At 47.3% G+C, this 13,387-nt stretch overlaps 1 protein-coding gene across 5 annotated transcripts; it reads left to right on the top strand.

Moving 5' to 3' along the window:
- The first annotated feature begins 1,016 nt into the window (after window positions 1–1,016).
- lsm14aa (LSM14A mRNA processing body assembly factor a) lies at window positions 1,017–13,337 on the top strand. 5 transcript variants are annotated; one of them, XM_070972105.1, is made up of 10 exons: window positions 1,033–1,312; window positions 3,249–3,412; window positions 3,513–3,672; window positions 4,779–5,117; window positions 5,787–5,867; window positions 6,367–6,549; window positions 7,265–7,439; window positions 7,591–7,629; window positions 7,839–8,079; window positions 8,882–13,337. In XM_070972105.1, exons 1-10 carry the CDS (start codon window positions 1,192–1,194, stop codon window positions 8,903–8,905), a joined length of 1,527 nt encoding a protein of 508 aa, XP_070828206.1. In that variant the 5' UTR covers window positions 1,033–1,191; the 3' UTR covers window positions 8,906–13,337. The 5 variants fall into 5 exon arrangements, with proteins under 5 accessions (XP_070828208.1, XP_070828206.1, XP_070828209.1 ...); XM_070972108.1 differs by having other exon boundaries at window positions 4,779–4,988; XM_070972106.1 differs by having other exon boundaries at window positions 8,885–9,315.
- Window positions 13,338–13,387: the final 50 nt, after the last annotated feature.

Raw genomic sequence — 13,387 nt, forward strand, 5'->3', positions numbered from 1 at the left:
TCTATTTCAAGGATCAACTTTAAAATGATTTTCAACCTAAAACAGATCTTGACTGCAGCTCCTGTGACGTCAAGATTTAATGTTACAGTATCTACACACATTGATCAGATTTATGTGCAACATGCTTATTTCACATGCTGTCTGTTTAAGTGAAATACAGTAAATTTTAGGAGAGTTATGTAAATATGATGAAATTTCCCTTTTCTTTGCAAGTGTGTAAATAAATACATCGAGTCAGCTTGAAAGGACTTGAGATTGTGTTTACTGTAACCAAGTATTTCCATTTGACACCACTTTTGTATTTCCACTTCCTGTCTGAGTGAATTATTGTATTCTAATTTTACAAATCAATCAATTGATTAATGGAGAAAATAATGCGCAGATTCATCCAGAATGAAACGAATCATGAGTTCCAGTCTCATATTATTATATCAATATATTAATGGTATAATAGCAACGCTGTATCAGTCACAATCTTCTGCGTTGAGTGCTTTTAATACTTCAGTGCATTTTCGTGATTATACTTTCATATTTGAGAATCAGGATTGGCGTTAATGGACAGGTATGAGTGCACAGACAAGGAACTTCACTTTAAACACTGCACCCAATATATTTGCACAGGGAAAGACAAGTCATATAGCTCAACGAGGACAAAAAAAAGACTGAGCAATAAGTTAAATAGTGCAAAAATATAAAGTAAACAATACATACAAAGAATGATGAGGCAATAAACATCATGTTTACAATGTGACAGGATTTATGTTGACAGTCATACTTTTGCTTGAGTAACATTTTCAGTGCAGGACTTTTACTGGTAACAGAGCATTTTGATGATAGTAGTACTTTTACTGAAGAAAAGGATCTGAGTACTTCTCCGCGTCTGTTGCAGACGGAGCCTCCAACACCACCACACTGTTGATACAGCTCAGGCGCTGGTTGCTCTTCTATGCTGCAAAGATCTAGATTTCACGGCCCAGCGTAAACGCGCGATATTACGATTTCCCGTTAGCCCCCGCGCTCAGAGCCATTCGATGGAGGATGAGGTAGCCATGTTGTAGCAGTGAGACGAACGAGTTGGTGGAAAAGCACAAGCCGGAGAAATTTGGTGTAGAATCAATACTGCCAACCACACGGTCCGGAGGAGCCGTCCATTCTGTTCCCTGTTCGGACTGCCGACTTCTAGAAGACACCATGAGTGGCGGGACGCCATATCTCGGCAGCAAAATCAGCCTCATTTCGAAGGCCGAGATTCGCTACGAAGGAATCCTCTACACTATTGACACCGAGAACTCGACTGTCGCACTTGCGAAAGGTAACGCGGCTAGTCGGCTAATTCAGCTAGCATTAGCGTCTGTTATCGTCTGCGTGGAAGTGTGCAGGCAATGCTCGTATTTCCCGAACAACAATTAAAAGATGATTTGCTACCAGACCGAGGTGAAACAGTCTGGTCTGCAGGTTTAACCCACAGCTGCAACTTGAATAAAGTAATAACATTAGCCAGACAGCTAGCGTTAGCTGGCTACTATAAGCTAACAGGTTTATGCTAGTATGCCTTGGCGTTGCCATTACCAAGCAGTAATGTTACGCTAGGATGCTAAAACATCCCTCAAAAAGCTAACAGCATCATTACTTGGGTCAGACGAAGAAAACTTCATTACAGAAACGAAAAATATATTACGACATAATCTGACGAGGTTTTAATGATATCTAAAGCTATGAAGCTGCAGTTAATGTTCATCTATGTTTGCGACATGAGTCAGCTTTCCAACTTCTCAGCTAACGTTAGCAAGTTGGCTAGTTGTATGTAAGTAATGTCTGTAGCAACCGTACAGTGACATATCAATGCCAAGCTAACATAAAATGTTGATATAACGTTTACTTTCAGCCGCTAAGTTTCTTTTGCTAACGAAGCTTCACTTGCTAACGAAGCAGCTCAGAGTCTGTGGCAGGCTGAACACCTGACGTCACTGCGTGCGCACTCACCTGGTTCACTAACAACAGATTATGACGACCGAGTCTTCAGTGAAACTTGTGTCTCCGCGGCCTTAATCCCGCTAATGAGAAGCCAGGTTCAGTGAAGTTAACAGTGACGTACACATCATTAAAAATAAGACCATGGCTCTGTTATTATATCGCAGTACTTCATTCAGGTACTTCTGGTACACAGTCACAGTCTGTGACTGGGGATGCCGTTAAATGTCTTCATTAGAGCTGAAATGATGCGTCGAAAATTTATCCCAAACTAACCTGATAATCCTCATTTTCAAGCCAAAGAGCCAAACGTTTTCTGCCTCCACATCCTCGGCTGTGAGGATTTCTTGTTCATCTTTGCCTCATGTGACAGTAAACAGAATATCTTATTATTTCCTGGACTGTAGGTCAGAATAAACAGCATATCCAAGGAAGTGACTTTGTGCTTTGGGAAATTACAGTGGTTATTCTGCTTATTATATAGAGGGACTGGTCATCTCATCATGTGGCTCCTCCATGTTTCTACAGTAGCCCAGAATTCAGGATGTCAGTGTGGGTTTATTTAGCTTTTGATATCCTGACAGCCATTAATCAGTAACCTGCTGGACTTCATCTCCATCACTCGCTTCCTGGAAGATTTCCATGTCCTGGACAAACCTGAGACGTTCCAGTCAAGTATTGTCTGCATTTGGGATAGTTATTCTGGTTATTGAATGAGGATTGATTGGCAGAAATGTAAGAGTTGATCGTTGACATCCTACCAAACACAAACAATCCTAACACTGGCTCTAGAGATCGACTTATACGTTTCTCGTGGCCACTGTCGACCCTGAACCTTTTAGTTTTAAGAATCAAGCTTGATTTTTGCTGAGTTTTTCTAAATATGAGAGCAACACAGACACATGATGTAGCTGGCGTCCTGCTGTTTGCGTTTTGTTTTTTGTTTTTTTAAATCTATTGATGGTGTTATTGATGGTGCAGTCGGCGTAATTGTGATGTAGAAACATGGCAGACTCTGTGGAAGGGGAACTGCTGTTTGTCTGGTAGCAAAAACACAATTATTGTCATTTTCAGGTGATAATACGGTAATGAAAACGTGAATGTTATATTTCTGCCAATAAATCCTACACACTGAACCCTTAACTTAACCCTGCGATGTCAGTCGAGCACCAAAGAGTGCACATTCAACCCTGAAAAGATGACTTGGTGAAGTGAGCGTTGTTGTTTCTTGTCACCCTCTCACCTGTGATGCTAACTGCGAGCTGTTTCCTCCTCAGTACGTTCTTTTGGCACGGAGGACCGGCCCACCGACCGGCCCATCCCACCTCGAGATGACACCTTCGAGTACATCATCTTCAGAGGCAGCGACATCAAGGACCTGACTGTGTGTGAACCGCCCAAACCAACATGCTCTCTTCCTCAGGACCCTGCCATCGTCCAGGTGCACCTTCACACAGACACCTGGTGGAGTGTTGAGTGTCGCTGTTTGAAGGGTTTGTGGTCCACGAGGTAACATTAACCTTCTCTGTTCTCCTCCACAGTCGTCCATGAGCTCCACCTCCTCGTCTTCTGCTTCGGCTGCTCCGACCCCGTTCCAGTCTGCTGGTTCCTATGGTCTCTTTAACCGGGCTCCAGTTCCTGCCTACAACCAGTTCAGCACCAGTCCCCTGGTTTCCCCTCAGTTTGGACCGGTTGGTGTTGGTAAGATGCTGCTTGTTGTTTGGCCTGTTTTGTGGGTCTGGCTATAAAACGCCCCCGGTGGGAGCAGGGATCAGTTGGGCATGATATCCAAGGGTTCAGGGTCTCTCCATGACTCTGGTACCACGTAAAGCATGCCAGAGAAGCTGAGGAGGACTTGATTCGTGGCATCAGTGTGACTTAACACGGTCGAAGCCTTCATTTTCCTCCTCTACATGTGGTCATAATGCGGAGCTGTTAGCAGGGTTAATGAGTAGTGTGTGTGTGTGACTGACCTTCTCTGAGGGGTTTGTGGGTTTCATGGTAAAAGCATCAGCAGCTGTGCATTTATCACATGTATGACCTGAGTCAGGTGCCTGAGCTCACACTTTGGATGCACATTGTTTCTGTAAGACGATGTTTTGCCTGTTTGGAGGTGAAGCTGGCATCTTAACCAGCCTCAGCAGAGGAGCTAGATGGAGAAAAATATTCAAACTAAGAAACAGTAGTCAGTAAAACACAGTGCAGTCCGACAGCAGCACAAACTGCATCCTCAAACAACACAGTCTGAGCATTATAACGCCCATAAAGGAGGATTTATTTCTATTAGGGTTTGTTTTTTAAAGGCTGCCGGCAGCGTTGTGACTGTGGCGATATCCTGACAAATCAAACGATCCTTTTCACTTCACATGCTAACACAAAACAACATGAACTTCAGCTCACATGTCTGCGACTCTGCAGTGTCTGTATTACAGTTTATTTAGAGTTTCGTTCTGAAAGGACAGTTTTCAGGTTCAGCTCTGCGTCATGTGAAGGATGTTAATTCAGAGTCTCATTAAAGTTTGTGCTGTGCAGTTTTCAGGGGCTCATTCATCGTATTTATTCACTCCTGACACGAGCTTGATGTTTACCACGTTTATAGAAACTATGCCGCTGCAGTAAAACGCACAGCCTGATGTGATGTCCTTTGTTTTTGTGAGTCATGATGGACAGAAGTCTCCAGAAGTCTGACTCAGCTTTTTTCTGTCGTGTTAAAAAGGACAGAAACTCTGAGTCGACTCCAGTTGGAGTGCTTCAGTCTGTGAGCTGGTGCACCACTAACCCCAGTCTCTGCCCTGGTTTCCTCGCAGGCCGCAGCAGCCCCAGCCTGGACCCTTTGCGGAAGAGCCCCACCCTGGAGCAGGTGATCCAGACTGCCCCGTCCGCCCCGTCCGCTGCCGCCACCGCTCCGGCCCCAGGCCTGGGACGCAGGAGCCCCGCCCACGGTCGCACGGCCCCCTCCGCTGCCGGTCAGAGCGGCCAGAAGGTCCAGCACCAGGACGGCGTGGACACAAGGAGGGGTGAGACTGTCAGGGGAGGCCGCAGCAGCCAGGGCTGGTCTGCACCCCGAACCATCTCCGCCTCTCACATCACTGCTGTAGATAGGGCTGCCACTGCAGGGCTTACCCACTCTGTCTTTAGCCACTCAGGTGAGACCTCAGGCCAGAGATCAGCACACGCTGTGATCTGTGCTGTGTCATGTGTGGAGTCTTATTTACGCCTCCTCCTGAGCGCAGAGTGCACTTTTTAAACAGAAAATTATCTAATTTAAGCAAACAAAGCTGTTCTGTGCTCAGTCAATGTATTCACACACGTGCACTGTGATAATCTGTGCGTCACAAACCTTTGGACGCTCACTCGGCGTGCCAACCAATCATAAGACTGGAGCAGGTCGTTTCTGATTGGTTCTTTCGTGTCCAGTGTACAAATGTAGGCGGGCTCACATCGGACACTGAGGTCTGAGTAAAACTGAGCCAAAGGGATTATCACTGTGTGCTTTTGGTGGTAACATGAATATATTTATTGAGGACTAAACAGATTTTTGCTTTGCCCAAATTAGAATTTTGATTTGTCTCCGAAGTGTAACTGAAGTCCTCTGAAGGTCGCAGCGTGTGGTCCAGAACGAGGCTCAATAAGACTCCATCGTCTTCTCGTTCAGACTCGTGTCCGCTCTTTGTGATTTGTTAACGTTTTGTTCCAGACGTCCCACTTTTGAAACCGTTGTGCCTTTGTCTGAAGGTAGGACGCTAGCGCTACCAGGGCTGTTTTCTCATGACTGCTGACGTTGTTGTGGAGACTAAAAGACTCTGCTGTTCCAGGCACGGACGTCCCGAAAGTCCCCAAACCAGAGTGTGAGCAGGCGCGAGGCGAAGGCAGGGAGCCCAGTAAACGCTCCACAGGTTAAACCCTCCTCCTCATCCTCAGCAGCCCATTCAGACTGTGCATGCCTCGAGCTTTCCTCTCGGACAGCGGAGCCCATAAACTCATCCCCTCCAGCCGCTTGCCCCCGGCCATCCCCCTTTGACGTGTTTTTCTTTGGAGTGAGCGTGTGTGCAGGTTGACATGCTGTTCATGTCAATGGACTCGAGGCGAGACGCGTCTCCTCGTCTGCAGACGTGTTTTCATGCTCCGTGAAAACCCGAGAATGCCGCCCGAATGGTTTACTGCATTTCCTCCATGTTTGATGTGACTTTTATTTCTAACACCTGAGGCCAAGCTGCTGTTTTGTGGCTCTTCGCTGACTCATTTTGAAGACTGAACTCTTCCTCATCGTGGATGTGTGCTTTGGTTTACTGCTCATGTTGTCATGTGATCTGTTGTTTTCTGGTGTTTGTGTTGTGCCCTTTAAAACCTTTGCTTCGCATGACGGCTGATGCTCTCTGTGATTCTGTTCTGCAGTGGCCGCCGGCGCACCTGCTAACCGGCGTGGACGAGGGGGCGGACACCGCGGCAGAGGACGCTTCAACGTGCGCAGAGACGGACCCATGAAGTTCGAGAAAGACTTTGATTTTGAGAGCGCCAACGCTCAGTTCAACAAGGAGGAGATCGACCGAGAGTTTCAGAGCAAGCTCAAGCTGAAAGGTACTGTCTGATTGGACTGAATGGAGGTCTGTCTGTCCCTGTCTCTCTCTCTCTGTCTGTTTCTGTCTCTCTGTCTGTCTGTCTCTCTCCCTGTCTGTCTCTGTCTCTCTGTCTGTCTCTGTCTGTCTGTCTCTGTCTCTCTCTCTGTCTCTCCCTGTCTGTCTCTGTCTCTCTCTCTGTCTCTCTGTCTGTCTCTCTCCCCGTCTGTCTGTCTCTGTCTCTCTCCGTCTGTCTGTCTCTGTCTCTCTCCCTGTCTGTCTCTGTCTCTCTGTCTCTCTCTCCCCGTCTGTCTGTCTCTGTCTCTCTCCCTGTCTGTCTGTCTCTGTCTCTCTCTCTGTCTCTCTCTCCCTGTCTGTCTCTGTCTCTCTGTCTGTCTCTCTCCCCGTCTGTCTGTCTCTGTCTCTCTCTCTGTCTGTCTGTCTCTGTCTCTCTCTCTGTCTCTCTCTCCCTGTCTGTCTCTGTCTCTCTGTCTGTCTCTCTCCCTGTCTGTCTGTCTCTGTCTCTCTCTCTGTCTCTCTCTCCCTGTCTGTCTCTGTCTCTCTGTCTGTCTCTCTCCCTGTCTGTCTGTCTCTGTCTCTCTCTCTCTCTCAGCACAGTTTCCAGGTGTTTTTCCTCAGGTGTAAATCAGCTGCAGCAGATGTTTGTCTGTATATCTTTCTTCTTCTTCTTCTGTGGTGCTCGTCATAATGTGACCGTGTCTGTTCTCTGGTCTCAGATGAGAAGACTGAGAAGTCTGAGAAAGCGGTGAACGGAGAGGACAAGGGCGACTCTGGCGTGGAAACCCAGAACAGCGAGGGCAACGCAGACGAGGAGTGCGACCCGCTCGGCCCCAACTGCTACTATGACAAGTCCAAGTCCTTCTTCGACAACATCTCCTGTGACGACACCAGGTCCGAGTCCCAGTCATGGACGCGTCGTTACAGCAGAAGCTAGAGACAGGCAGACGTTGATCATGTCACAAGTGTCACTACCTCTGTGTCCTCTGAAACAAGTGAAAGGTGTTTGCCTCAATGATTCGACCGCTGTCTGTTTCCTTTTCAGGAAAGCAAATGAGAAGTCTGGAGGCTCAGGTTTCCCAAGGTGAGCCTTCATCTGGTCACATGACTCATTAGTGTCTGCGATGAATTGGTGGAGCTGCTGTCAGTGGTGGCGCTGCACCGTGTTGGTCAGTCATGGAGATTTACGGACACAGAGAGCTCGTTGGCTCTGCCTGAGTCTCTGCAGCGCCACGCGGTGATGGCGTATCTGCAGCTGCTCTCCGTCACCTCCTCTGGTTTCTCCACCTGCAGGGAGCGGAGGCAGACCTGGGCGGAGGAGAGAAGGATGAACGCCGAGACGTTCGGCATCCCTCTTCGTCAGGGCCGAGGACGCGGAGGTTACCGCGGGCGCGGCGGCATGGGCTTCCGCGGAGGTCGGGGTCGTTCGGCCAGCCGAGGGTCGTTCGGGCCCCCGCAGGGAGGCGGCGGCTTCAGGGGAGGATACAGAGGAAACCAGGCCGGCCGGGAGTTTGCCGACTTATCAGCTTACAGGGTAAAAGTTCATTCACTCGACTGAGTCTGAGGCTGTTTTCATGTCGTAGCAGGAGGTGATGACGGGACCAGAGGCTGTTTAACGTGTTCACATCTGAAGCTTATTAACGCCCGACCTTCAAGAAGTTCACTTTAAAGCTGTCGACCTTTAACCTTAACACGTCGAGCGTTCTGCAGACCGAGCTGCTGCTGCGCTTCACACCATTAAAATCTCTAGACCGACTCTTTAAACCTGATTTATAGAGAAACGTTCGGCTGAAGTTATGAAGTCACGCAGCAGAAAAACTCTGCACTTCAGCCGCGATGGCCGATCAGTGAAGTGAGTCATGGAGCTCAAACTGGACGCGTTTCTTTTAGATGATGAAGATGATGAAGATTATTTTCTGATCAGTTCATGTTTTGATTCATTTGATCAATAAGTTGTTCAGTCTGTAAAATGTTCAGTGTTGGTAACAAAAACAACTGAGAAAACAAAGCAGTTCACTGTAAACAAACGATGGACGGACGGGTGAGACGCACAAGATCCAACTGTCCATATTTATGAGAGCTTGTCCTGCTGCGTCTCGTTGAGACTTCTGTCCGTCCTGAAGCTGTAAATGGACAAAGTGTCTGCTCATCAGCTGTAGATATGCTGATGAACGTCCAGACTGAGCGACGTGTCTCAGAGGACGATGTGTCTCAGAGGACGACGTCGGGTCAACACGACGTGGACGACGTGTTGACCCGACGAGCTTTTTCTAAGCAAACCCACGATGTCGTCTCTTAATCCAAAATGTTTGTTTGTGTTTGTCGTTTTCTTCTAGAAGGACAACAAAGTGGCTGCGTAGTCTCGATGGAGGAAGATCCTTCACAAAGGTGGAACTTCTTCACGCTTCAGAGGAAAACAAATAGTTTGAGTTGCTACTTTGTTGACTAAAATAATGAAGATTGTCTACTAGTTGTATATTTGTCACCAGCACTGGGGTAGACTGCTCGAAAACAACGATGGAAACAACAACAACAACAACAACAACAGCGCAGTTTATCAGAAAAACATTGAAAAGTCCAAATCTAATCATTTCCAGGTGGCTGAACTGAGTCTGTGTAAACGTCATATTTCAGAGCGATGCTAGTAAATTCTGTTTTTCACTGAGCGATCTTCCCTTTCCTAAACTCTGTTTGATGATGCTCTGTTAGCTGTCCGGGGTCGTCCACTTCACTTCTTTTACTTACTGACATAGCTTTATGGGGGGTGGAGGCGGGGGCAGGGGGGGCAGTATATCCTGTAACGTACCTTCAGCACCGGACGCCACAGCGCAGTCACACCTTTCTAACATGTATTTTTCTACTCTTCCATAGACTTCATGCTGTCCTCTGGTCAGCCCGCTCGTCTCCCGCCCGTCTTCAGTCTCAGTGCTCGTGATTCTTTGCCTTTCACCTAAAATCGGTCACTTCTCAGCTTCCGTAGTTTTCTTTTCCGGGCGTCTCAAAGTGTTTCCCTCTGTTCACGGCGTAGAGGACGCTCTCTTCACTCGGTGTCACAGTTTAACGTTAGCGTAGCGAGCTGCTGGTAGACGTGCGCTCGACGGTGGTAGTTTTTACTCCCAGTCCAAAGCTAACTGGGTCTGGGATGCAGACGGACTGTAGGTCAGGTTTCAGCTGCTTTCTTTTCAGCCTCTTCACGTGTTTTTCTGTGGTTTCCTTCATTCATCCGTCGTCGCTGCAGTGTGACTCACACAGACGAGGACTGAAATCCATCTGAACGCACTTAAAGCTTCTCAGTGAGGAAGATTTAAAATGCCTAGACCAATCAGATTGAAGTGAAACATGCAGGACAGAAATCATCACATGACCCACTGGAAGTGTCGCGTGTCAGTGGGCGTGTCGCCTCCAGCCAATCACAGCGCTCGGGTGAGGTCAGGTTAAAAGGTAGCGGGCAGGTTGATGCTGTCACCTGTTCAGGAAGCTCCGCTGACTGGACACACCTGTAACTGGGCGGATTACGAGGTTTCCTAATTACGCTAACGTGACGTGTAATTACTGTCTACGACGAGGTGTGTTAGCGAGCTAACGGCTAAACTCACCAGAATCAGCCAGTCATCCACCTGTGAGCGCACCTGTTCGATCATGCACACAAACAAAGACGTGGACGCGAGTCTGTCATGACGCCTCGTCGATTCCTCATCACTCGTTAAGCTGCAGGTGCTCAGGTGCGCTGCTCTGAAGTCACTGCCTGATGTCAGCATGTGATGCTGCAGGTGCGACACTGAGCCAGGTGTGTTCTGTGGGTGGGGCGGCCATCTTTGAATGTCGTGTTTGCACACCCGAACCAGCAAAGTGTACCTGGAAGTCACGTACAGGACACAATGTTCCATGTTTTTCCTTTTTTTTAATCGGTTTTCTGTCATTTCAGTGTCAAACGTGAAAATCACAAGAAAGATTTGTCTTTAGAGACGGAAATATTTTTTCTTTCAGTCTGACGTGAATCTTCAGAATTAAGTCACAGGAAACAAAGCGGCGTCTTGTTTCAGATGTGCCCAAAAAGACCTTTTATGAAGTACAATTACGTCATGTTGAAATGTCAAACGGCCTCTGAACAGCACTGAAGTGAGAGACGCCGCTTCGTCTTCTGTCTTTCCTTTGGAAACTTCACAACAGAACAGTTTGTTCAGTTTGTAAAGACAAATTGAGTCTCGCTGAAACGCCGGTAAACACGTGGAGAGAAGTTTGGACATTTTAGACCTTCCATAGCGGCGTTCTGTCCGACCTCGTTTCTGCTTCGTTCGGTGTTTTAAGTTCGTCGAGCTTCATGAACACAGATGACGGCTCGCCGGCTTCCTGATGCCGCTAACCTTCCCCGCGCCACTGCGCACGGTCGACAGCCCGCTGAAGCCACAGGAAGTGATGTCAGCTCTGACCGTGAGCTCGCTGTGTGCGTGTAGCTGCATCGTAGTTCTGGAAATATTCACACTTGTGAGGCGATGAAGGAGCGGGTGATGAATTATGACAGTGATCCAACGCCATCCTGGCCTGGCATGATTTAAGTACTTAAAACTCTATTTTTGTTTGTCTTTTATTTGATTGGCAGGAAATGTAGAGAGTTGCACTTTTGTGGAGTTAAGAAAAGGCTGTTTTCTGTTCATCTGTCCTGAGATCATCGAGCTAACAGACTGTTGTGTCCGGTAACGACGCCCGAGCATGAACTAGTTCATGATGATGGATTTCAGGAGAAGTGTTCCTTACAGACCTGGGTCAGTCATCTTCATCTTCATCTTCATCGGCAGCACAGGCGTTCAGTCTTTAGCGCTGCGTTCTTCTTCATCAGAGAAGTGAAACGATCAATGAATTTATTTCCAGCTCGTTTCCTGCAGCGTTTGGACGCTTGTAGCAGTTTTAAATGAGGTGAAATGAAGATGTTCCTCGACGCAGGTCTGTTTGCATAAAGTTGTTTTTGAAAGATGTCTGCTTCACGGCTTTGACTCCAGAACCACCAAGTCTCCCAAAACACTGAGAAGACGTCCGCTCGCCATGCGAAGCTTCCTTTAACGAGCGTACATGTGCTCAGGACACGCAGAGAAAACGAGTTTTCTTCCTTGATTCGCCTTCGAGCTCGAGAACAGCGCCAACGTCACATCATTAGACAACCTGAGGGGGACATCAGAGACTGTTGTCCAGCTCTGCCGTCTGCTGAGGACTTTCTGTGCTGCGTCCTCGTGTTTCCTTTGCATTGAGGCTCTAAAAGCAGTCGTTCCACCTTGTGAGAGTTTTGGGAGCTTTGAGAAAACTTGAGTTGGACACAACAAGAAAATGTCTCAGAACTCTAATCAAGAACTAAATGAATCAGAACACGATCCTTCGTCTAATTATCAGCTGAATGTGTTCATACAAAGATTGAACACGCAGCAAAACTCTTTCCTCCTTTTGTCTTTTGATAAGTTGAAAATGATGAAAGAAAAAACTTTGGAATCTGTCCCTCTGAAGACAGAATCAGGACGTATTAATTGGCAAATGTGTAATCACTTTATTGCATTTTTGAAGCCCAATCTTTAGTCGTCTCGGTCTTGTAACGGCTCAGATTGATCAGCGTATTGATCGATTAGAATGAAGCTTTGTTTTCATTCATTCATTCATTCATTCAGACCATGAAATCAGGTTCGACCTGCAGGTCTCTGACTTTCCTTGATGTGTCCACACTGATTTGGTACCTCGTCCGGGACAGACGTCTGTTTCCGTTGGTTTTTAACAAACGGTCGTTCAGGATGGGCTCGATGGCGGACAGCAGTGGTTCTCAACTCTTCCTGTGCGACGACGTGACAGATCTGCACAGAAAGTCTCAAATCAAACTTTAAAAAAGCTTCGGCAGTGTGGCTCAAAGTCTGGTCATTTTATCGTTAAATAAAGTTTTATGGACGAATGAAGCTCATTCGCTGAGATGAGCGAGGCCTTAAAGAGACAGCGTCACATTCAGTGAAACGGTTTTCTTCTGTTTCAGAGACGCTCTGATTGATTCCTGTCACATCTGCACGTGAACATGAAGCCACAGTCAGTTAGCTTAGCATTAAAGCTCTGTCCATCTGACTGTAAACTATGTGTTGTTGACTTTGGACAGTGCTAGCTCGAGACTAGCTGTTACCCCCTGTTTGCAGTTTTAATGCTAAGCTAGGCTAACCGCCTGCTAGCCGTAGCTTCATGTTTGCTGTGCAGACATGACGGTGGAATCAGTCTGAGCAGAGAGAGGAAGAGGAGGATTTATCTGAGTGTCCAACTGCTCTTTAAAACCTCGACCGTTTCAGTTAGTGTTGGACTTTGACGAATAGCAGAGAAATACACAGTTTGTTCAGCAGCTCTGCTAAACCGGCCTCGTCTATTGGAAGTAAACATACTCATTTGTGTACTTGTACATAAAATCTCGAGTTTCAGGCTCCTCTGAGGCAAAGTTGAGAACCACTGGGATGAGAAGCGGCGGTTAGTTCTGACCGGTGTTGTCTACAAACGCACACGACACTACACGATGTTCACATCTGTCAGTCGCCACTAAATTGGATGTAAAGAGATTTTTTGATAAAGGTTGTTGATGCAATAACTGAACGAGAGTTGGCGGGTTGAGCGGCAGGAACGCAGGCGCACGAGGTTGTGCTTGCTTTTCGCTTCCGGCGTCCGTGAACGCTCTCTGGAGTCACAGCCACATGTTTGTCTCTGAACCCAGCATGGCGTCCTCCTCTGTGGGCCTCAGTGGACTGGGGTTTTTATTAAGAGCAAATAATAAACTGTTGTTCATTAGTCTGTCGTCCTGTCTCGTCTGTCCTCTTCACATCTGGGATGTAGGAGAC

The sequence above is a fragment of the Chaetodon trifascialis genome, chromosome 10 (genome assembly GCF_039877785.1).
Source record: "Chaetodon trifascialis isolate fChaTrf1 chromosome 10, fChaTrf1.hap1, whole genome shotgun sequence".
In the NCBI taxonomy this organism is placed as follows: domain Eukaryota; kingdom Metazoa; phylum Chordata; class Actinopteri; order Chaetodontiformes; family Chaetodontidae; genus Chaetodon; species Chaetodon trifascialis.

Coding starts and splice junctions, on each gene's coding strand:
- lsm14aa (XM_070972105.1), top strand. CDS start 1,192: ATGAGTGGCGGGACGCCATATCTCGGCAGCAAAATCAGCCTCATTTCG. Junction 5,118..5,786: donor CTCTGTCTTTAGCCACTCAG/GTGAGACCTCAG, acceptor CTGCTGTTCCAG/GCACGGACGTCCCGAAAGTC. Junction 7,630..7,838: donor GGAGGCTCAGGTTTCCCAAG/GTGAGCCTTCAT, acceptor CTCCACCTGCAG/GGAGCGGAGGCAGACCTGGG.